Below are 23,271 nucleotides of genomic sequence, written 5' to 3'. Positions count from 1 at the left end.
TTCAATCCAAACTTTCGAAATTGCTCCGAAGACTATGTTATTTCTATTATTATTACTCATTGAAGAATTCCTTATTAACTATAAAAATAATAAAAAATATCTTTTATTCAAGAATAATAATTGTAAAAGTGAAAAGTTTTCTCTTAATTAAATTGAACATATAAAATGAACAAAAAGAGGTACTCCGTATTAAATTGTAACATGGTGTTATTATATAGTCGTAGCTTGAGTGAGGAGGAGTGTTCATAAGGGGAAAATAATGTAGGTGGCACGTCAAGATCATCAGCGTCGTGAAGCAATAGGCCTACTATGCTAAATCAATGCTACAATCTTATTTAATAATATTAATAATACTTCCTTATATAATTTAGAGTTAATACCTAAAATGGTCCCTCGACTATGCCATAATTACCAATTTGGTCCTCAACTACCATTCTTACCCAATTAAGTCCTCAACTATGCAACTTTTACTCAATTAAGTCCTCAACTATACAATTCTTACCCAATTTAGTCCTCAATTATACAATTCTTACCCAATTTAGTCCTCTGTATTAATTTGACTGTTTGTTGACTGTCAAAAGTCGGGATAAAATTATAATTTTACAAGATTTCTCCTTCCTCTCCATTTAGCAGCGCCAAACCATGCAGCAATACACTCCGATCAGATTTCGATCGTCAAAAAATCGTTGAAAATCAAATTCATGGGCTATCCGATGCACAACCACTACTTCGATACTGACAGGTTTAGAACCCAACCGGAGCTTATTGCTACATGGTTTAGCACTGCTAAATGCGGAGGAAGGAGAAAACTTGTAAAATTACAACTTTATTTCCACTTTTGACAGTCAACAAACAGTCAAATTGACAAAGGACTAAATTGGGTAAAAATTGTATAGTTGAGGGCTTAATTGGGTAAGAATGATAGTCGAGGACCAAATTGGTAATTACGACATAGTCGAGGGACTATTTTGGGTATTAACTCTATAATTTATTAAGTTTGATTCTTCTCCCATTTGGTGGATGTTTCTTCTCCGTAGTATTCTGCAATGGACTTCGGAACATGTTCCCAAAAGGAAAGACTTACGAAGGATCTCTTTCAGTTGCCCATTCCAAAGGCTTTAAAAATCTTTAATCTTTAATTTATGAATTAAATCTTAATTAATACTGTGAATTAGAACTAATTTCATTTCTCCCATATTATTAGATTCCTCCAAGGGTAAAACCGGGAAATCAATGATAAAGAGCGCCACTGTTCCATCCTTTAATTGTTCATCATTTGCAGGCCAACCTGGCTCCAGAATTCTCTACCATATTCCTCATATTTTCCTTTATTATTACTCCCCTAAAATTCTTTAATAATATTTTCAAATTTTTCATTTTAAAATATCCCGTCCTTTTCCCTCCAGTGCGACAGCTGTACTGAATAATTTCAAGGTCTGTTTTAATGGCCGCCAACTCATTTCAAGGTCTGTTTTAATGGCCGCCAACTCCAATAGACGTGGTCCAAAAGACTCTGCTTTTACAAAATCGAAAGTCCAAAGTCCAACCGCCATAAATTATTAGCTTTTAGGTCCGCAATTTCAAGTCCAGCTACATAGCACCCAAAGAAACAAGTAACCTGCAACCAACTAATTAAATAATTCAAAAATAATATACGGATGAGAAAATAAATAATCAATGAATAATAAATAAATAAATAATAAAATGAATAAACATAACTTACACACGCAAACAACGCAACGACGATGAACGGGTACACAACGGACGGAAAATGTCAACTGATAACGGCGGACTTGACGGAGAATGCGCAGAAACAACAAACGGGACGGGTCTCCACCCCCATCAAAGAGTATCAAACACAAGTCATCCCTCTCGAAAATTCGCAATTGAGATTGTTAGGTTTTAGATTTTTAATGAGTATGATTAGGAGTATTTATTAAATGTCCTTCGATTGCAATCAGTTTGCTGCAAATCGTATGTACAAAGTGAAAATTTCACTGTCCTGTAAACACCAAAATTGCATCGATAGCTAGGGTTTTGATTCACCATCTTCAACCGCAGCCAGAATCTGACGCCATCGCCGGAGTATCTTCTGCCGAAAACGCACAATCTTCAAACAGTATCATCTAAACCACAAACCTGTGAAACAAATAAATATCATAGATCCTCTGCTTTCGACATTCTCGAGAGCCGGCTCGGCCTAGGCTGGAAATCGCCTCTGCGCCTCTGGTGATGCGATGAAGGACGAATCAAAGCCGCCAAAGCTCGCTTCACTAAATCACCTTCTACGGTACCGATACGGACGAGCGAATTCGTCATTGCCGACCTTCGAGCGTTCAGCCGACTGGGGGAGTACGAAATCGACGGCGCGCGGTTCACGTTCTTGTGCAAACTACACCGGAAGGAGCCCGGATGTGACGTGGGAGAACACATGCACGTCTTCTTCGGGAGATTGGACAACGGATTTCCAATATTCTGCTTGCGGACCACCTGATCCCTGGACGAAACCACCATCGACCGCCGCGGAGAGATGGATCTATCGATGGAGAAACGCACGGACGGCACCGGAGTGAGAGGCGCAAGGCCGTGAAGGCTCACGCGCGTTGGAGACGTCGAACGGTGCAGGAAATCATTAGACGTGGACCGATTCATTAAGCCGGGAGACGGCGACGAGTAAAAGCTCGAAGCAGTCGACGAAGCGAACGACGTCGCATCTGGCATCATGGATGCTGAGAAACGGCCGGACGGCGAGAGCGACCGTTGAAAGCTAGACCGAATCGGTAGAACCGGTCCGCTTGATCTTCTAGAAGAGGTAGCCATTTTTCTTAGGAAAAGAAAAGAATATAAAAGAGAGAGAAAGAAAACAATATAAACTGAATCTGTTTATATAGATATATTTCTCTAAAGGGGGCCTGAGGCTCTTCAGTTTGGCAAACCCAGCGTTTCTGAAAGCCTGAATTTATAGGGGGAGGAGGAAGAAGGGCGGTTTGTAATTAGACCAAGTCTAGGGGCATTTTAGGGAATAGAGCTTAACCATGGTTAAGGCAACCAGGGTTAAGCAGTTGGTGAAAGTAGGAGATTCTGATCCAACGGCTGGAAAGCGATGTTGAGTACAAAATGACAGATGAAGGAGCCGTTTAATGGGGTAACGGTTACCGAGAAATGGTTGAAGGCAATGTGAGGTGCGTGTGGGGAAACGAGCGCTGATTTGGTTGCTTTTACCAAACTTTATTTAATTTAGTCCAACTTATTTATTTGAGCTTTCATGTCACTGCAGATTTTTTTAGTCAAACATTTTAATTCATTACCTAAAACTCTTACACACCGCTTGATTAGAATGAATGAATTAGAAAAAAAAAAAAAGGAATTATAATTTCATAAAAGAAATAAGATAAGAATAAAGTAAAAATGTTAAATACATTATTTGATAGGTAAAAATAAAATTATTGATAATTAAAAGAGAATAAATGATCTTATAATTGTATTCGGCAAAAAAAAAAAAAAAAAAAAAAAAAAAAAAGAGGATGCACTTGAATTACCATTACAACCTACCAAATATGCCATTAACCGAATTTGATAAAAATCTTTTGATTGAAAATATGCGCTTAGCTGTATGTCCCTATTGCATATCATTGCTACAATGTGTCAGAAATTAGTGTGATATTCTCATTAGTTTAATAATTAATATAGATTATTTTCAATTTATATGATAATTAACTTTGTAATATCAAATTTATTTTTGATTAATATGGGAGTTACAATTTTAAAATTTAAATTTAAATTAATGTTATGATTGAATGCCAAGACTATCATTATTTCTACCATATTTTCTTACTTTAAAAAAATTGGTCTTACTATTAAATCCTTAAATTTACAATTCATTTACTATTTCTTTTACATTCCTGCAATTTCAACTCACTTTAAAAAATGGGTCCACCTTTCACTCATGATAGTGTAATTCTTCCTACTTTCCAAGACTTGCAATCCTCGCTAAGGCTGACCACATCCCAGCCAAACTCCCCTTTGCAAAGTGATGTGGCAAAGCCACTTCACCATTTTCCATTTTTTTTAATTCAAAGGGATTTGCAAATTTGCTGAAATAGCAAATTTGCAAATTGATGAAAAAGCTGCCGCGGCAACTTTTGTACTTTTTATTTTTATTTTATTTTATTTTTTCTTTATTTTTTAATATTTTAATGTAATTAATAATATTATTTTAATATGTTGGGCCCACTTTTGAAGGTTGATTGAATTTGTAGGAGTGTAGTGTGAATAGTAGATGATTTGCAAATTGGATGATGTGGAAGTGGGATCCATTTTTAAGAGTGGGAAATGTTTGCAGGGATAGGGTTAACCTAATTTTGCATGGATTGCAAGCCACATTATTCTATTTTAAAAAAAAAAAAAACTTTTAATTTATAAATAGTGACATGGTTTATTCCATATCACTTTGAAAGGGAATAAATTTTAGGGATAATGATAGCATAATAAATTATAACTTTCCTATAGATGCATGGTTGGTTGTAATATTTTAGCATCTGAAAAATTGTTGTTTTCTACCAACATCTTCTCTAAAAATTCGGAAGTGTGTTCTCATTTGTTTAAGTTCACTGAAATTTATATGTATACTCGTAATATATATAGAACTCTTAGGATGAAGCAAATCAACTAAGCACCTTGTACTCAGATGGCACCCGGATTGAACTTTCATATAAGAGGTTGTGAATTCAAGTCTTAGTGGAGGCGTTATAGAGTCAAAATTATGAGTGACACAAGCCCTAGATCTTTTACATGTTATATAGTATGTGACAACACATTTTTTGAAATATTATTTTTGAATTAATTTCCCCACATATATTATACTCATACATCCCTCAAATTGGATGGAAGGTAAATAAAAAGAAAATTAAATAAATCCTTCTTTAATGTTAATATTTGATTGTCATGTTATGAATTAAGGAACAAACAATAAAATGAGAAAATTTTTAAGGAACTCTCAAATTTGGTTAAGAATGAATTAGGTCTTCAGACTATTTGGGGTAATACAATTAACTCCATGAATCACAAAAAATTTTTAATCAGACACATGATCTTAACAATAAAGTGCAATCGATCCCTTTTTAAACTAATTTACCTATAAAAATTGCTTAGTACTTACTTGCACGCCTATCATGTTACCTCACCTACTTTTAGTAGGCTTAATTGCACAATTTTGTCAAGTTCAAATATCAAATTAATTTATTTTTTTTATAATGCAAAAAATTAATTGCATTATTTCAAATGGTTGAATGGCATATTTAAACTTTATATTTTTAACACTCATCTATTCAAATTTCAAATATTGGTACACATTAATGCCAGCTTGAACTAGTTGTGTCATTGGTTTCAAAGGTACAACACATTAATTCTTTTAATCTTTATCGTTGAGCTAGAGTGATACACACGAGGAAGGTGCGTGGGATCCGCCATACAACTACAAGTGGTAAGGCAACTCACAACACCACTCAAGCTACGTGACTATATTTGTGGGTGAGATTTCAGATATCAAGGCCAAACATACTTTAACTAATCCTATTTCTGGTATGTCTTTTAATGTGGTACTTGGTTCATAAAAGGAAAATAAAAGGGTTATGAATATGATTACAGAAGTAATACTGATGATTTTATAGGGACCGGGTTCACCATAAATTTATTACCCGAGGCGCTAGGCTCAAAATAATGTGTACAAAGTCCGAGGTACAGGTTCAGAATGGCGGCCCAAATACAAAGAACAAGGCCTACGGGATGGGCTACTGCTAACTATGCTACTAGTAAGAATCGAACCCAGGTGACTGGATTGAGAGTATAGATCAAGACCACTAGACCAGGGTGTCTGTCGTGCCTGAGTTGCCCCCTTGTTGAGAACTCTGGCCCCTATTTATAGCCTGGCTCCCCACACCTTGCCCTGTCCACGTGTCCCATGCAATCCATCCCCACTCTCCCATTTATCGCTACGCAAGCGGGCACGTTCGCCATACCTCCAGGACTCCCGCGCATACCACCTCGGTCCACCATGCTCGGCGCACCCGCCCAGCACCCCCTCGGGAAGGGGGGGGGGGGTGCTGTTGACAATCTGGGGGGCGCATTGCCCTCGCTGGCCGGCCATGGCCGGTGGTGGAGGCTGCCCTGCCCGCAAACATAGATTATATATAATTGTCGCGCCCAAGTAAACAACAGTTGACGTAGGCTGGTGGTATAGTGCGCGCCTGCTGTGCTGGAAGGTGTGGGTTTGAACCTTGCTGACAGTGTCCATGCCTTTTACTCTAGTTAAGTGCCATGCTACCTGCCCTTTCCTGGCCACCCCGGTGGGGCACTGCCGGCCACGCCTCACCGCTGGGAACCCGGCGGGCCACTTCGTCGGTCGATTGTCGATTGTCCGCCGGCGAGTCTTGACGGAAAACTCCTTCTCCCCTCTTTTGGGCCCCCATGGCCCTTGTTTTCTTAGCCCAATAAGACTTGAGTTGAGTCAACCTCCTTGCTCCACCACCCCCACTTGGGTCAATACTTACCAATAAAATGGACCCCCGGGGTCCTATATCCCCATCAAATAGGATAAAGAAGAAATAAAATAGGAACTTTTTTTTTTCTATTTGTTTGATTGGAATATGGTGTTGGAAATTTTAGCTAAAATGTTATTTTGAGTTGTTATTTTGTGGTATAAGTATATGTGGAGTTCATTTGGGTCAGGTTAAAGCGAATTAAGGTTCTTCTAAGTAAAGCGAAGAAATCGGTATATTGTATATTGAAAACGGTGAATGGGTGAATGAGAACTTGATTATCAAATTGGACTCATTGGATTGGAAAAATGAAGTTAATTGACAAGACTATTAAGTAATCTTTGTCCCACATTGGAAAGGAATAGGAGTTTGTACTAGTATATATATAATTTCTTTTTAGAAGAAACTTGTATTGTTTAGTATAAAGGCTCTCTTATGATGTAAGAGTGCAAATCAAATTTCAAATTTATAAGGTAATAAGGTAATATAATATAATTGGTCATCCCCGTTCAATGACTTTTTCCACATCATAGTGTAACTTGTTATTTATGTGAGGATGATGTTAGATGTAGACCGTTAGCCAACCAGACTATTATTATTATTTATTAGAAATTAAAACATGTAACTAAATTAGATATTTAGGTTGATAGAAGAACAAAAATATGTTGTTAGATCATTATTATTTGTTATATTTTATTTTAACTATTTTGATTAATGATGATATTCATTGTTGTTTGACCTTATGATGATATTTATTTTTGAAATAAGGGTCAAATTGGCCACTGAACGTAATGCGAAAGTGCAATCAGACAATCGAACTTAAAAAAACGTGCAATCACTCCACTCAACGTTAAAAATACCTTCAATTTTACCTAGTAGCCGGTTTCTAACCCTTTGTTCCGGTTGATTGTTGACTGGACGATTACATGACATTTCTTTTTCTTTTTTTCTTTATTTTTTCCCTTTGTTTTCCTTTCTTCCCTATTTTTTTTAAAAAATAACATGTTTACCTGCCATATAGGTTGAGAATTTTAAAAATAATTTTAAACAAAAAAAATTTAAAAAAAAATTTAAAAAAAAAAAAAAAAAACAGAACGGCCGTTCTGGTTTTTTTTTTTTTTTTTTTTTTTTTTTTTTATTTTTAATTATTTTTGTTTAAAATTATTTTTAAAATTCATAACCTCCACATCAGCAAAGTATTAAGTAAACAGGTCATTTTAGACCTAATTGCATGAATTTGTGTAGTTCAAGAACTTAATTGTACTTTTTCTGAGTTCAATAACCTAATTGCAACTTGGTGTGCAGCCTATTTGACCATTATTCCTTAAATTTATAAATAACTTCAATTATGTGTCATTAACCCGACGTAACCCATACCAATCTTGCACAACCCTACACACGGGACAGTGCTGGGCAAACCCATGTGGCCTTAACGCATTTTGTCAATTTTAGTACATATCCATCCTATAATTCTTGCAAATACCCAACAAAATCAACACAAAAATGTAACAATATACAAGTCCAAGAAAACATCATTAGTTCTGTCAGGGGAAAAAAACAAACTAAACAATATTATTGTGTTTCAAATGTTTTCTCTTTAAATTGTTTCCCAAATTATGTGACATTATCTTAATATAATTCATATTTAGATCAATCAACTTATAAATAGGCAATTTTTATATAACACTTATTACAAGTTTAAGCATTTAACACAATATCCAATCCAATAAAAATTGGTTTTTTTCCTGAAAAAAAAAATAAAAGAATTCTATAGTTTTTTAAGTTTTTTTTTTTTTTTTCAGAATTGAAATGTAGAATATTCCTAACAACAACAACAATAAAAATTTAGGGATTGGTCTCGATTTGTTAGGAAAAATCTTCGGGCCCTGGAGATGGCGAGAAAACATGTGATCAGAACTTCAAGCATGTAAGAAACACTTTCCTAAAAGGTCTTTTTTTTTTTTTTACTTGAGCAACAAAGGTATTCAAATCAAAACGTATAAGTGACAATATGTCAAATAATATCCCATTGCTTTTCTATATTATTTTTTAAGAGTGTAACTTAGATTTTATTTTTCTCATATAAATTCTCAATAATTACTAAAAATTATCTTTCAAATTTTCTAGGCAACAAATAAATATAGTTTTTAATTTCTCCATGATCAAAGAAGTTGAGAAAGTAGTTAGTTATTGTTAGCCAGAATATTATTTTGTCACACTTTATATGTTGGTTTAATAATCTTTAGACTAGACTTAGTTTTATGTGGCTTTCCTATTAGATAGGATTTATTTGCGTAGACTTGTTTAACTATTTGTACTATGTTTCCTATCCTTTTGGTTTTTAATCAGAAATCATTTTATCTCATCTGGTATCAGTTATACCAGGTAACTGTTTCCCTCTCTCTCCCACCATCCTTCCCGTATCCCTCTCTCCCAAAATATACCGAATCACCACCATGTCAGCCTCCTCCGAACGAACAGTCTCGGCCGACGGGAATGCTACTCCGGCAACGACTCCGAATCCACTCAGCGGTGCACACCATTTTGTATCGCTGAAGTTGACGTACAGGAACTTCTTGTTCTGGAGAACCCAGCTAGTTCCTTTATTTTCTTCGTGGCCAAGAACTCATGGGGTATGTTGACGGTGAATTTCCATGCCCTCCAGCGGTGATTGACGCCGCACCGGCAACCGGCGAGTCCACGACGTCCACCTCCTCGGTTCCCAATCCGGCCTACAAGGCCTGGATTAAGCAAGATCAGACATTACTCTCTCTTCTCATCTCATCCCTTTCGGATGAGGTGATGCACCTTGCGGTTGGGCAGTCCACATCCAAGGTTGTTTGGGACTCCATCAACACGGCGCTGACTAGTTCTACGCGTGCGAGATGTCTCGGACTCCTCGGGCAGTTTCACGCCCTCAGGCAAGGTGGCAGCAGCACGGCTGAGTATCTCGGCCGAGCTCAGATGTTAGTGGAGGACCTTGCGCACGCCGGTCGTCCAATTTCGCTAGCCGAACAGAACATGTTCGTTCTCCGGGGCTTGCGGCAAGAATATCGCTCCATGGCGTCGTCGTTGACTGCGGCTGGCACTCTAGTCACCATACCGCAGATTGCGGATTATCTCCGGGCGCAGGAGTTTCTCCATGCGGAAGATTATCCGGCGCATCCTGAGCACGGGAATCCAGCTGCATTCTACGCTGGCCGGGGCCGCAATGGTGGATGAGGCGGTTCAGGCGGACAGAATTCCGGCCGCGGCAACTCCGGGCATCCGAGTCGCGGCAATGGCAGAGGAGGTGGTGGCCGTGGTAGAAACGATCGAGGCGGTGGCAGTGGTCCTCGCTGCCAGATCTGCAGAGCACAAGGGCATACCGCCCTTTACTGTTTTAAGCGGTATGCTCCGCAGCCGGGTCCGCAAGCCAACATGGCAGTCCCGGGTGATGATGCAGCAACAAGCTCCGGCGCCTCGGGTTGGTTTCCAGACACTAGGGCCACGGCACATGCCACACCGGATCCATCCTTGATGTCACTGTCCGACAAGTATAATGGTGGTGATGTCCTGCGCGTTGGTAATGGCGCAGGTTTGATGATCTCACGAATTGGACATGCTTCTATACCATCCGTGTCTAATGTTTCTAAATCACTTAATTTGTCAAATGTGTTATATGTTCCGCAATTAAGTGTCCCATTGTTATCTGTTTACCGTTTAACAGATGACAATTGTGTCTTCTTTGAGTTTCACAGAAATTGTTTCGTTGTGAAGGATTCGGTCAATCGGGAGGTTCTGCTTAAAGGCCCTACGGTTGGCGGGTTGTACAAGCTTCCTATTTCTCAATCCCACTTCGCGTTTCTTACATCCCGCACCACTCCAGTTGTTTGGCATCGCAGGTTGGGTCATCCCCATGCACATGTCCAGAATCAGGTCCTCAAGTTATGTCCAGTGTCACCAAATAAAACAAAGCCGGGCGAATTATGCTCATCTTGTCAGCTTGGAAAATCTGCTAGATTTCCTATAAATAGAGTTTCTTTTACTAGTACAAATGTGTTAGATTTAATTTTCACGGATATATGGGGTCCGGCACATGTAATCTCTACTAGTGGATACCGTTACTTTTTGCTTTTTGTAGATGATTTTTCGCGCTTTACGTGGTTTTACCCCTTACGGGTAAAATCCGATATATACAACTGTTTCGAGTCGTTTCGGGTCATGGTAGAACGCCAATTTTCGCGTTCTATCAAGTGTGTTCAGTCTGACTTAGGCGGGGAGTACCGCAAACTCCATCAAGTGTTCGAAAAGTTAGGCATTGTTCATCGCCAGTCTTGTGCGTATACGCACGAACAAAATGGCCGCGTTGAACGCAAAAATCGACACATAGTCGAAACAGGGTTAGCCCTCCTAGCCGAAGGCTGTGTCCCGCTACAATACTGGGACTACGCCTTTGAGACAGCCACAAATTTAATCAACTACTTACCTACTCCCGTCCTAAACTATTAAAGTCCATACAGTTGTCTATATAAAACCACACCACCATACACTTTTCTTCGAGTCTTCGGGTGTCGGTGTTTTCCCTATCTAAGGCCATATAATCGGCACAAGATGGAATACCGCTCGACACCTTGCGTCTTCCTAGGTTATCCCCCATCCTTTAGGGGCTATAGATGCATGGATCTAATAAGTGGGAAAATCTATATCTGTCGTCATGTACGCTTTGACGAAACTGTTTTCCCTTTTTCATAGTTGCCTACACAGGAATCAACTACATCTATGACCCCTGCTTTACCTTGGGCGTCAAGCCCGGTTGTCACACAAACGGGGCCCACAGCCGCTGTTGATTTGGGAAGACCACGGTCTCCGAGTCCAATACCATTGGCCAAGAGCCTGCCCCCTTAACTATTGAAGGCCCAACACGGCCCAAAACTCGGAGAAAAAGGGTTGCACGGACCGAGCCTCAAGATCGAGGCCATACAATGAGGTTACGGCATATGACTCGTGGTACTGGTGAAAGTTTTCAAGCTCTCACTGTGACGGCTGACCCCACTTGTTATTCACAAGCAGTCGGACACTCAGAGTGGCGAGGTGCTATGGACCAGGAGTTCAATGCGTTATTGCATAACAACACTTGGACTCTAGTGGCTCCTTAACCGGATATGAATATTATTGGGTGCAAGTGGGTGTTCCGTACCAAACGGACCGCGGATGGCTCCGTGGAACGGTACAAGGCTCACCTGGTTGCGAAGGGGTTCAACCAGGTAGCTGGCGAGGACTTCTTTGACACGTTTAGCCCTGTAGTCAAACCGACTACAGTCAGGTTGCTGTTCTCTCTAGCCGTCTCACATAACTGGACTCTAAGGCAACTTGACGTCCACAATGCCTTTTTAAATGGGCACCTAGCAGAGACAGTATATATGAAACAACCACCAGGGTATGAGGACCCGACTCATCCAGATCACGTGTGCCACTTACAGCGGTCTCTGTATGGACTCAAGCAAGCCCCACTGGCGTGGTTCAAAAGACTGCATGATTATTTAATCACTACAGGGTTTTCAGCATCTAAAACTGACGTCTCTCTTTTCCACTATTCAACTGGTGACTCTCGTGTTTACCTGCTGGTGTATGTAGATGACATCATCATGATGGGTAATGACCCTACGCTCATTACCTCCCTACTTCGGCGTCTGTCCAATACCTTCAAGATACGTGACCTAGGCTCGCCTGGATTCTTCCTTGGTATTGAAACTTTACACACTACCGACGGTATTTTGTTATCTCAACGCAGGTACATGAATGATCTGTTGACTCGGACAGGTATGTTGGATTGTAAGCCCTTAGTCAGACCAGCGTCGGTCACCCAGCCCGTATCGTCTACTGCTGTTCCGCATGATAATCCGACGCAATATCGTCGGGTAGTTGGGGCTCTACAATATTTGATTATTACGAGGCCGGATCTCTCATATGCAGTGAATCGTCTATGTCAGTTTATGCACGCGCCGACTACTGATCATTGGGGCTTGGCTAAAAGGGTACCGCGGTATATCAAGGGTACTCTGGATTATGGTCTTCGCATCACAGTCTCACACTCCGCTGCTATTCATGCCTACTCTGATTCCGATTGGGCGGGTTGTCCTCTTGACAGGAAGAGCACTGGTGGGTATGCAGTGTTCTTAGGTAAAAATTTGATCTCGTGGCTTTCCAGGAAACAGCGCACAGTGGCCCGATCGTCTACTGAAGCCGAGTACAAGGCTCTTGCAGATGTTGCTGCAGAAGTAACTTGGGTTGTCTCGTTACTCAAGGAGCTTGGTCTGCACACTGGTGAGCCACCCGCTCTATGGTGTGACAATTTGGGTGTCACCTACTTATGTGCGAATCCAGTTTTCCACGCTAGGACTAAGCATGTGGAAATCGATTTTCACTTTGTTCGGGACAAGGTCGCTTCAGGGGACTTGGTGGTTAATTTTGTGTCCACCAAGGATCAGCTCGCAGATATTTTCACCAAGCCACTGCCAGGACCGCGCTTTTCAGCTCTTCGGGACAAGCTCAATGTTGTTGCGCACCAGCCTTGAGCTTGAGGGGGTGTGTTAGCCAGAATATTATTTTGTCACACTTTATATGTTGGTTTAATAATCTTTAGACTAGACTTAGTCTTATGTGGCTTTCCTATTAGATAGGATTTATTTGCGTAGACTTGTTTAACTATCTGTACTATGTTTCCTATCCTTTTGATTTTTAATCAGAAATCATTTTATCTCATCGTTATAAATAGGTACTGCATTGTAATAGTGTTAGTAGTACTAACAAAAATCCCAACAAGACAACAACCGCTTTAATTACCAAACCTATAGAAGTTAATGGGACTTCTTATCTCATATATTATAAAATAATTTAAATTTAATATTTGAGTTATCCCTTAAACTTAATATATGTGAAATTGACTAGAAAAACATCGCTCAAGTCCATGCAAATTCTTGACCTAATTCAATGTGTCAAGTTTGAAACTCAACACATCAAATATTCTTTTAAAAAAAATGATGAAATTCATTGCTTGAATACGGCATTTTAAGCCAAAAGCCTTATGGTTTTAGTCGCATGTAGTGGTTCTCCAAATAAAAGGTTATGATTTTGAGTCTAAATATGAGCGATTATAAATTCTTCTTTCAAAAGGTTGAACCCCAACTCTAAGGCCTTCTGCACCCCGGCCCGACAGAGCATTTTGGGAGGATATAAATCATGGTGACTCAACTGAACATGAACCACATATGCTAGACCGGTGCTCACTGCGATTATAAATTCTTTAGATTTAAGTAGGTTGAGAAAGATATGACATTTTAAATTCCAAATTCAATGTATCGAATTAAGCCCAAAATAGTAGTTGGCAAATTATTGTGTGGACCATGGTCCACGTAGTGTTGTATGAACCATAAAAGAAAGTACATTTTTAATGTACTAAAAGTACATTATTTGTGTACTGAATGTACATTATACATTCAGTATTCAAATAATGTACTTTTCCTAAAAACAAAATACAATTTTAATATACTAAAAATACATTATTTGTATACTAAATGTACATTATTTTATAGTATACAAAATATGATCCACACAACTTGTGTGGACCATGGTTCACACAATAATGATTGAGTAGAGTTAAACACTTCCCTATTATTGCAAAAACCTCTTCTTCAGTATTGCAACTTCTCTAATTTACTTCTGTTATTTTACTTCACTAAAATTCAAACTCTTTTGATTTTTCCAAAAATAAAACTCATCTAATTTCATAACTCCTATGAAATTTCCTAAAAGAAGAATAAAATCACTCTTACTAATTTTTCGGGAACATAAGACAATTACTTCTCTAAATTTCTCAAGAATAAAAGTCTTTTGCCAAAAAAAAAAAAAAAAAAAGAAAAAAGAAAAAATACGAGTCATATTTTCATCATTGAAATATAAGAGTATATAGAAAACAAACTTTTCTAAAAACCAACCAAAAGATAAACCTTCATATCAATAAATTAAATCTTCTATTAAGTTTAAAATAATATTTCAATTCCAGAAACACCAAATATTACTTAAGTTCCGGGTCTATGTGGTCTAATGGTATCCGGGTTGGACTTCCATTTGGAAGGTTGTAAGTTCGAGCCTTAGTGGAGGCGTTATTGGCTCTTTGTGTTTCAGTAGGTTGAGAAAGTATATGAACAGATACTACAATGTAATAGAGCTAGTAGTATTCAAAAAAAAAAAAAAAATATTACTTAAGTTCATGATAATTAACCATTTTAATAATATCCAATATAATACATGATTGGTTACAATTAGAAATCATTACAATAGTATAAGGTATAACTATGTACTGTAACATGTATTATTAAAAACAATTTCAATAATATCCAATACAATAATGTTTTGCATCAAGTAATATTGGAATGGCTTTCAATAACACTGGTTAATATACATAATTATAGTTGATAATATTAGAAACCATTTCAATATTATACAAATATCATCACATTTTATATCAATACTAATGTTATTTAGTAGTAGTACTAATAATAATAATAATCATAATAATAATAAAAATAATAATATGGATCCATTATGAGTGCCAATTAGGCTCATAACAAGATCTAAGTCCAATCAGCTAAGACAACTCTTTATTCAATAGTTATATCGTGCACCGGGGCACACAATGCATTATTTGCCCCGCCTTGCCTAAAACGACTTCGTTTTGTTAAGTTGTGTGGGGAATTGACGCGACAGAGTTTATGTGTATTCTGTTATACAATTATGTACATTCAAAACAAGGGATTTTTTTAAGAGTTAGGAGTTTATGTGTATTATGTATTATGTATTATGTTAGATTATGTTTATTATCCTTTCAAAAAAGAATACGTGTATTCTGTTTTACAATTATGTACATTCTATTACACAATTATGTACAGTTGAAACATGAGATTTAAAAAAAAAAAAAAAAAAAAAAAAAAAAAAAAAAAAAAGTTAACACCAAACACGAGAACGCGAATTTTCAAAAAAAAAATATACAAAACAACATCATTTTGTGTCGGGCACACAATGCATTGTGCGCCCTAGTGCACGATATAATTTGCTCTCTTTATTGGATATGTGCAAAGATGATGAATTTTAAATGGAAGTTCAAGCCCAAATGATGACTAAGAGCTTAAAGATTATTTAATTGTATTTTTGTTATAAAGTTAGGTAATTAACTCATTCACGCAATACACGTATAAAACTAGTTTCTTTATAAAAAGTACACAAGTGAATAAAACAGTGTCAAAGGAAATTCAAGTTGTGTGTTATAGACATTTTCTTTAAAATTAATTCACTATCTTCGAAGAGTGCTAGGAGTATTGTAGCTTCAATTTTCTAAAATAAAATAAATTCTGACATTATATTTTTTTCGGCAAACTTAACTTGAAAAAAATAAACACTTTTAGAAATTGAGGAGAAGTTGGGAAAGATTTTCTAGAAGCTTAGGAGAGAATAGAGAGAACTAGAATTTTTAGAAGCTGCAAACTTCATTCTACCCAACAACCTGTTTTTATTAAAGATTAGGAACTCATCATTAGTAATAATGACATTTAAAATTGAATATAACATTCAATTTTTGTAACTCCCAAAACTAAAAATGTAATCAAAATAAATATGATGTTAAAAGTTTAATTCAATTTACCTCTTCCAGCGCCTTTAAGCAAAGGTTCTAAATGCTTAGAATTAGTCTAGTGTAAGCCGAGAAACCTAATGTATAAAAAAAATAATGAAAATCATCTTTCTGCATTCTTATGCCCACTATCTGTTGCAATCATGTTTCAAGAAAACAACTACTCTTATATAGTTTTTTTTGAAAGGATTCTTATATAGTTAGTAATCCACAAATAAAGGTTCAAGCCTCAAAGATAAAGATGCTAGAGAAGAGTAGCTAAAATACTTATCCCTGCTCACTATTCCCTAATGTACTTATCTCCATCAAACTCATCTTCTGCAGGTTTTGGCGTATGTGCTTTTGTATACACACGGTGTCGCCTTTCTCTTCCGTATATCACCCAAAACGTGAGCGAAAGCATTACTGAAACTGCAACAACCACCAGCCCGGTGTACACCCATTGGCTGTAGCGCCGTAGACCAGGACAGTGAGTTGTGTATATTTCAGTGAATGTGTCTCTCACAAAATCGCAATCTTCCAAATCAACCAGGAAGTGCCCATAATTGTACAAACCATAGCTCACGTTTACGGAGGCCATCATCTGGCTGTAGAAATCTGGAGTCAGTCGCCCGGGTGTAACGCACAAGCCACTCGAAGATACTTGGCACACATACTTACTCCACACCTGCAGGATGCAAAAGTGAAGATCAATTTCTCCTCTGGAATGACACACATTTCCATATAGACGTTGAGAGGAATTGAAGCATGTGCTCTATCTCAACTAAAAGTCTAAGCTGATAATTTGATGGCACATATATTATATGCTCAACACGCCCCCTCACGTGTGCAACTTGGTTGCTTTTCACATGCTCCAAGCAAGCACGTGGACCATATGGCTCTAATGTGTTCTATCTCAACTAAAAACCTAAGCTGATAATTTGATTGCACATATATTATATGCTCAACACACCCCTCAAGTGTGCAACTTGGGTACTTTTGACCTTTGGCAAGGGGTTGGCTCTGATGTGTTCTATCTCAACTAAAAGGCTAAGCTAATAGTTGGATTGCACATTTATGTTTATATATTATATATGCTTAACATTTTAAACGTAGTACCTCTGTTGCATTGTTGAAATCCACTTCACCGGGACTGCATGCTCGATCAGTCAGGTCACTATTATATGGATTGCAAAGTTGTGGCACCAGTGGACCAGATTGGTTGTAGTAAAACGGAACAAAAACAGGAGCAAAATTATTGTTGGACACATTGGTTATGACGAGGTTAATAACGATAGTTAATTGGGACGTGACTTCCTTGGTTTTCTTCAAAGTCTCTTGTGCAGTGGCATTGTCTACACAAGGCAGTATGTCGTCCAAAGCCGTTTTAGCAGTTGGGTTTTGGACCCACTGGTTCATCGCTACACAAGTGTCTCCTGTCACGCTGCATATCAAGCATCCATCCCAAAACCAATTCACCAACAAACCATGAATTCAGGAAAGCATTACATCACAAGTCGCTAATTAAATATTAAAAAAAAAAAAAAAAAAAAAAAAAAAAAAAAAAAACTTACTTGTGTAGAAGAAGAAATATGCCACATAAAATGAAAGTCGCTGTTACAAGAAACCATCCAACAATAACCAAGCTGCAGAGGGAAATGCAATGAAACTTCAGAGATAACAGGAGAATAGAGAGAGAGAGGGGGGTATAGAACAATGATACGAACTGCCTAGCTTACATGTAAACGAGAAACTGCAGTCCGAAGATTGACAACACTGGCAAAAAAAAAAAAAAAAGATTCAATCAAATGAATCGGTAAACAGAACTGTTAAAATGTTGTCAAGCACCGGCCTTAAAAATCGTACCAAATCCAAGGAATGTCAAGGCAAGCATAACAGCCGATAGTACAATAAGCGCAATTCTCCTGCATTAATGCTTGTTTATCAGTATTGTTAGGATTAAGCGCTTACCACTGGACCAAAAACTTTATTTCCTTATATACTGCCACCACATTTTCGAGAGGGGCAGTGTACTGGACTTGACCCTTCACCGGCCTGACTTCCGCCCAACAAGTATATATGTTCTTATTATGACCGAAAGAAATAAGCTTCTTAGACAAAGCAGAAAAAAAGAGAAATTCCTATTTATATTCACTTACACGGACTCTATCACGTCTTTTATATCATCTTTATTGTCATCTGCTGTCTTGGCAAGGTCACTAGCAGAAGAATTGATTTTAGTTTGAATGGCATCAATATCACTTTGGACATTAGCGGGGAGAAAGACTTTATCCACCGCAATCTGCTTGGCTGCTGAGAAATAACCCGAAACATCCCTAAGACTTCCAGCAGTGCTATTTGCCTGCTTTACTACATAGTCCAAAGTGTTTATCGTACTACTGTGAAATTTTCCCTGCCCAAAGTATAGAATAACACATCCAACTCTGAACACCAAAAAAACAAAAAACCAAAGAACAATTAGAAATGAAGGAAGAAATAAGATATTTGGCGAAGGAGGGAGGGAGAGAGAGGTACATTGCAACTACGGTGAACAATACAAGGAGAATAAGCGAAAGAGCATAAGCTATTCGAGAATATCCATAAGGTTCCCTTCGGCAGCAACAGAAGCAAAAGCAAATGAACAATAAGCATAGTCCAAAGATCGCGAACCAGATGAGAGCGACTAAGAAGAACGGAACTGCAGTAAAAGCCACAGACTGCATGAAAACAGATTCTAGCATCAGAACAGGCCAGTTAAATTCCAGAACAAAATGGTTCTTGCTAAGATATTTACATCTTCATTGTACATCGCAAACAATGTACCAAAATCAATATTTTCGGGGACAAATATACTATGAGTAGAAAAACTGTATTGTTTAAATCTCATATATGGTCCCCCCACAAACAAAAACAGGAATTCTTTAATTAGCAATTCACCAGGTGTTCCCTCTTTGCTTTAATTTCTAGTGAAAAAATCAATCAGTAAAGGCATTTATTTGAATATATAATTGCCCCAACTTAGATATGCTTTCTCACTTTTAAGACAAAGCTCTCAACTTTCAAGGAACCCTTAGCCACAAAGATGGTACATGCATACCAAAAAACACACATATACAGCATCATAAGTACATTCTTTACAATAACCATGGGTGTATGAGAGTTAATTTTGAAAAAGTCACAAAATTTACTAGTTTCTCAGACAAAAGGTAAAAGCTTTAGCACTTACACCCCAGTAATGGCGGTTGCTAATGTTCCATCCACCTGTGTATCTCTTGAAATCATCGAGAGGGTCTTTCCTATATGTCCTCTTAGCAGCCAGGATGAGTGATGAGTTCAGTGGAGGCTCTTCTTCTTCAAGAACCCTTCTTCTCTCCCCAAAAATCACTTCATCAGTACTATAAATTTCCCCTTGAAAGTCCCCTTCAAATTTTTTTAAAAGCCCAAAATAAAAATAATAATTAAGTGGGTAGCTCAAGAAAGAAGAAGAAAAAAAACCCAGCAAAATAAAAAGGTAAAGTAAAGAACCTGAAAGGGGAAAGTGGGAAATGTGCTGATGTTTTGCTTTTTCTCCTCCTCCAAAACAGACAAAGGTAGAGGAAGAGAAAAGCAAGGAAATAGTTAGAAGAGAAAAGAGGAGTGACCCTTTGCACAGCATTGTGTTTGTACCAGCTACTATGGCTGGAAATCTCCTTGGAAGCACTGGAGAGGGAAAGTTATCAAGAATCTGTGATGTCTAGAGTTTAAGAAAAGAGGGAGAGAGAGAGAGAGCTAAGTAGTGAAGAACATGTGTGGAAATGTGAGCAGAAACAGATATGACGACAGAGACAGAAAGAGAGCTGTGTGGGAAGTGGCTATGGAATTTTGAGTTTGGACAATGTGCAGAGTGTGATAGTGTGATGGACAGTGGCAAAAGGACAAATGATGCAGATGGCATATCACATCTATTTCGGTTCATATTTTGTCAACTACAATTACGCACTATAAACTTTACTAATATTACTGTAATTAGTGGGAATAATCATGGTTTGTACTGTAAATTGATTTTGGGTTGAATGATTGAGCCATGCCAAATTTTGACGTTATTCCCATAGAGCATACGGAATGATGTAAATCATGTTATTATTGTGCACAAAGAGTCCTCTCACTTTAAGAGTTGTTTTCACACTGTCGTTGATGAGACTCGATCCCTGATCATTCTTCTCAAATTTCACCTATATGATCAACTAAGCTGTCCATACGAGCTACTTTTTGATTTATGAAAAAAATGTGTCGTTGCTACACAGAAGTACACTCTAATTCCTGAGTAAAAAGTCAATTATAACTCTAACCAATAAAAAAACTATAATAAAATAGGTTATTCGTCGCTAGCCAACTCAAATAAAAAAATTAACAAAGAACTTTCATAAGAAGTAAATTTTAAAATCTTATAATTATCTGACAAATTATCATATCAATTTGGTTGGATTACCCTTATATTCTTACTTAACTCAAATGGTAGATCACCTTACCTAAAGTCACCACTCCAGTGATATGATAGGAGTTGAATTTCGACCAACAATATTTTAGACTTAAGACTTCTCAGGAGTTTGGATCTTTAGGCTCCTTAAATTAGAGATTAGAGAATTCGACTAATATGAATTCTCCAAATTTATAGAAGTACAAAAATACACCCATTGTACACATAATAAGCCGATTAAGAGGCTACTTGGGTAACTCAAGATTTATATCTATATATGTCTTTTGAGGTATAACTGGTCCAATGTAAGTTGAGAAATGTGTTCTGATAAAAAAAAATGTAATATGTAGCTTTTGGTAGAGAGTGGAGAAACACCGAAAGCTGCGCTAATCCCTAAGGTATGTCTTCTGGACACCAATTTCTACCGCGTACCGTTCACTATTCTAAACCTATTCACATTGCATCCATTCTATATTGCACTTCAGACTTCATTCATACTTTAATATTGCTTTATTTTTCAAAAATATTACTAAATTTAAATATTCACCAATATAAAACATACCTTTAAAATAAAAATAGCTACAATAGTTAGCTTATTCTTTTTTAATACTTCATAAAACAAAAAATAACTCCCAATGTTTTACAGATGGATCTTTAACCACAACAATGCTTTAATTACTCGTATCTTCTAAATTCAATACGAGATGAAAAACGTTATTCAAGAATCGATGGATAATGTAAATCACGCCGAACCCTCACTATGTCGCTGAAGTGCTGACTTTATATCAGGTGACCTATCATTTCAATTAACCCCGCGGGACTTAATTGTGTTAGACTTATTCAAAAAATATATTTAAAACAGATTAAAGGAATGCAATTCGAATTTAAATTTACTTTTTAAAAAATACATTAAAAGATATTATCAAACCATATTATAAATTACAAAATATTTTAGTTTATCTAATAATATAACAGATAAATTAACTAAAAATTTAAACAAAATATACTTATGACCACTATTTTGGAATTATAACAGAAATATCATCACACTACATAGTAATTAGCAAATCAACATAACTTATTTATTCAATAGAAATTGAATAACAAAAAAAAGTATACAATTATGTTTAAAAATGACACACACACATCTGCAAACAAGTAAAGCTTCTCATCAACTATGTTTGTCTAGTTGCTTGCAAATATTTGCTTGGCAAGTTATTATGTGAATCATAAAAAAAATACATTTTTGATATAATAAAAGTACATTATTTGTATACTAAATGTACATTTATATTTTAGTACTTAAGTAATGTACTTTTCATGAATACAAAATACATTTTTAATAATTAATATACTGAAAGTACATTATTTGTATATTGAATGTACATTATTTGATAATATATAAAATAATATACTTCTAAATAATGTATTTTATATACATAAATATTATATTTTTTATTTATGGTTCACTAAATTATACAATCAAAATAATTTAATATACTAAGTGGCTTGTGGTCCATTAGTATCAGATTGCTCTTCTATGTGGGAGGTCTAAGTTTCAAGCCTTGTTGTAGGCATAGTTGCATTTTTATTCCGTGCCAAAAAAAAAAAGAATAATAATGATATTTGTATTTTGTGATATTCTAATGGCCTTGTTTGGTTAATGGCGGATCCGCCAAATTTTGGCGGATCCACCATTTTGGCGTTTTGACAAAATCATGTTTGGTTATCAGCGGTTTGGGGTTGGCGTTTTGGGAAAAATTAAATTTTTTCCAAAACGCCCCTGTTTATATTAAAAAAAAAAAAAAAAACTTAAAACTGATTGAGGAGCCGAAATGGCTCCTTAATTTGAGGAGCCAAAACGGCTCCTCAATGTTGCCCATCTGGGATGGGCAACAAATTTGTGGAGCCTTGAGAGCCTCAAGGCTCCATTCCCACTTTTCCCACTGATGTGGGACGGTGGGAAAAGTGGGAATACAAGAGGGGAGCAGCTTGTGCTGCTCCCTTCTTTCGTTTTTTTTTTTTTTTTTTTTAAAATTATTATTATTATTATAAATTACAAATTATAATGTATACCCTTATGGTTATTTTACATGTTAACCGCCAATCTAAACAGTTAATTTTATCAAATATTTTTTTATAAATCGCTAATACAATTTGCTGGTCAAACTTGCTAATACAATTCGCTATCTGATAACCGCTAATACAATCCGCTACCGCTGACCGCTAACCGCTGATAACCAAACAAGCCTAATGTCTAAGTGAAGGCAATTATTTGGAGGGTGAGGGAAAATATTTAATACGGAGTACTCTTTTGGGCCCCCTTAGATGTGCAAAACTTTTGTGGTCACATTCTCCAAGTAATTACAGCACATATAGGCTCTTGTTGCTGGTAACTTTTTGACTTGGATGCTCTAACGTAGGACCCACCAATGACCACACAATATACTCCTCCTTTTATGTATTATTATTATTATTTTTTAAATCATCCGAAGATAATACTAACGAGTCGGTCTTTACTTGCACGTTCTCATACCTTCATTCCTCCAACCAACTCAAAGCTTTTCAAGTGGCAACTGTCTCGGCTTCTTAAAAATTCACAATGCGAAATTTCATTAGTAAAAATTCACAAT

The 23,271-nt window shown here is 36.9% G+C and overlaps 3 protein-coding genes across 4 annotated transcripts; 1 reads left to right on the top strand and 2 right to left on the bottom strand.

The window, feature by feature from the left end:
- Positions 1–1,526: 1,526 nt before the first annotated feature.
- Positions 1,527–2,942, bottom strand: LOC109159471. Its single transcript, XM_019307569.1, has one exon. It carries the CDS (start codon positions 2,818–2,820, stop codon positions 2,158–2,160), a length of 663 nt encoding a protein of 220 aa, XP_019163114.1. The 5' UTR covers positions 2,821–2,942; the 3' UTR covers positions 1,527–2,157.
- Positions 2,943–9,164: 6,222 nt separating this feature from the next.
- LOC109159392 lies at positions 9,165–9,758 on the top strand. Its single transcript, XM_019307506.1, has one exon. The coding sequence runs from the start codon at positions 9,165–9,167 to the stop codon at positions 9,756–9,758; it is 594 nt and encodes a 197-aa protein (XP_019163051.1).
- A 6,553-nt stretch (positions 9,759–16,311) lies between these two features.
- On the bottom strand, positions 16,312–20,085 carry LOC109159470. 2 transcript variants are annotated; one of them, XM_019307567.1, is made up of 9 exons: positions 19,708–20,085; positions 19,409–19,602; positions 18,718–18,899; positions 18,342–18,626; positions 18,049–18,107; positions 17,922–17,958; positions 17,757–17,828; positions 17,302–17,626; positions 16,312–16,870 (listed from the first exon to the last, which is right to left on the bottom strand). In XM_019307567.1, the coding sequence occupies exons 1-9, from the start codon at positions 19,835–19,837 to the stop codon at positions 16,484–16,486; spliced, it is 1,671 nt and encodes a 556-aa protein (XP_019163112.1). In that variant the 5' UTR covers positions 19,838–20,085; the 3' UTR covers positions 16,312–16,483. The 2 variants fall into 2 exon arrangements, with proteins under 2 accessions (XP_019163112.1, XP_019163113.1); XM_019307568.1 differs by having other exon boundaries at positions 16,316–16,870; positions 19,409–19,590.
- Positions 20,086–23,271: the final 3,186 nt, after the last annotated feature.

The sequence above is a fragment of the Ipomoea nil genome, unplaced genomic scaffold, assembly GCF_001879475.1.
Source record: "Ipomoea nil cultivar Tokyo-kokei standard unplaced genomic scaffold, Asagao_1.1 scaffold2827, whole genome shotgun sequence".
In the NCBI taxonomy this organism is placed as follows: Eukaryota; Viridiplantae; Streptophyta; class Magnoliopsida; order Solanales; family Convolvulaceae; genus Ipomoea; species Ipomoea nil.
Note: the sequence above shows the minus strand (reverse complement) of the source record. Positions and strands in the feature narration are given on the sequence as shown.

What these genes read in the sequence shown, in the direction of transcription:
- LOC109159471 (XM_019307569.1), bottom strand. Translation starts at nt 2,820, where the DNA reads ATGGCTACCTCTTCTAGAAGATCAAGCGGACCGGTTCTACCGATTCGG.
- LOC109159392 (XM_019307506.1), top strand. Translation starts at nt 9,165, where the DNA reads ATGGGGTATGTTGACGGTGAATTTCCATGCCCTCCAGCGGTGATTGAC.
- LOC109159470 (XM_019307567.1), bottom strand. Translation starts at nt 19,837, where the DNA reads ATGCTGTGCAAAGGGTCACTCCTCTTTTCTCTTCTAACTATTTCCTTG. An exon ending in TTCCCACTTTCCCCTTTCAG is followed by an intron (nt 19,603 to 19,707) that starts GTTCTTTACTTT and finishes AAAAATTTGAAG; the next exon opens with GGGACTTTCAAGGGGAAATT. An exon ending in AAAGACGTGATAGAGTCCGT is followed by an intron (nt 18,108 to 18,341) that starts GTAAGTGAATAT and finishes GCATTAATGCAG; the next exon opens with GAGAATTGCGCTTATTGTAC.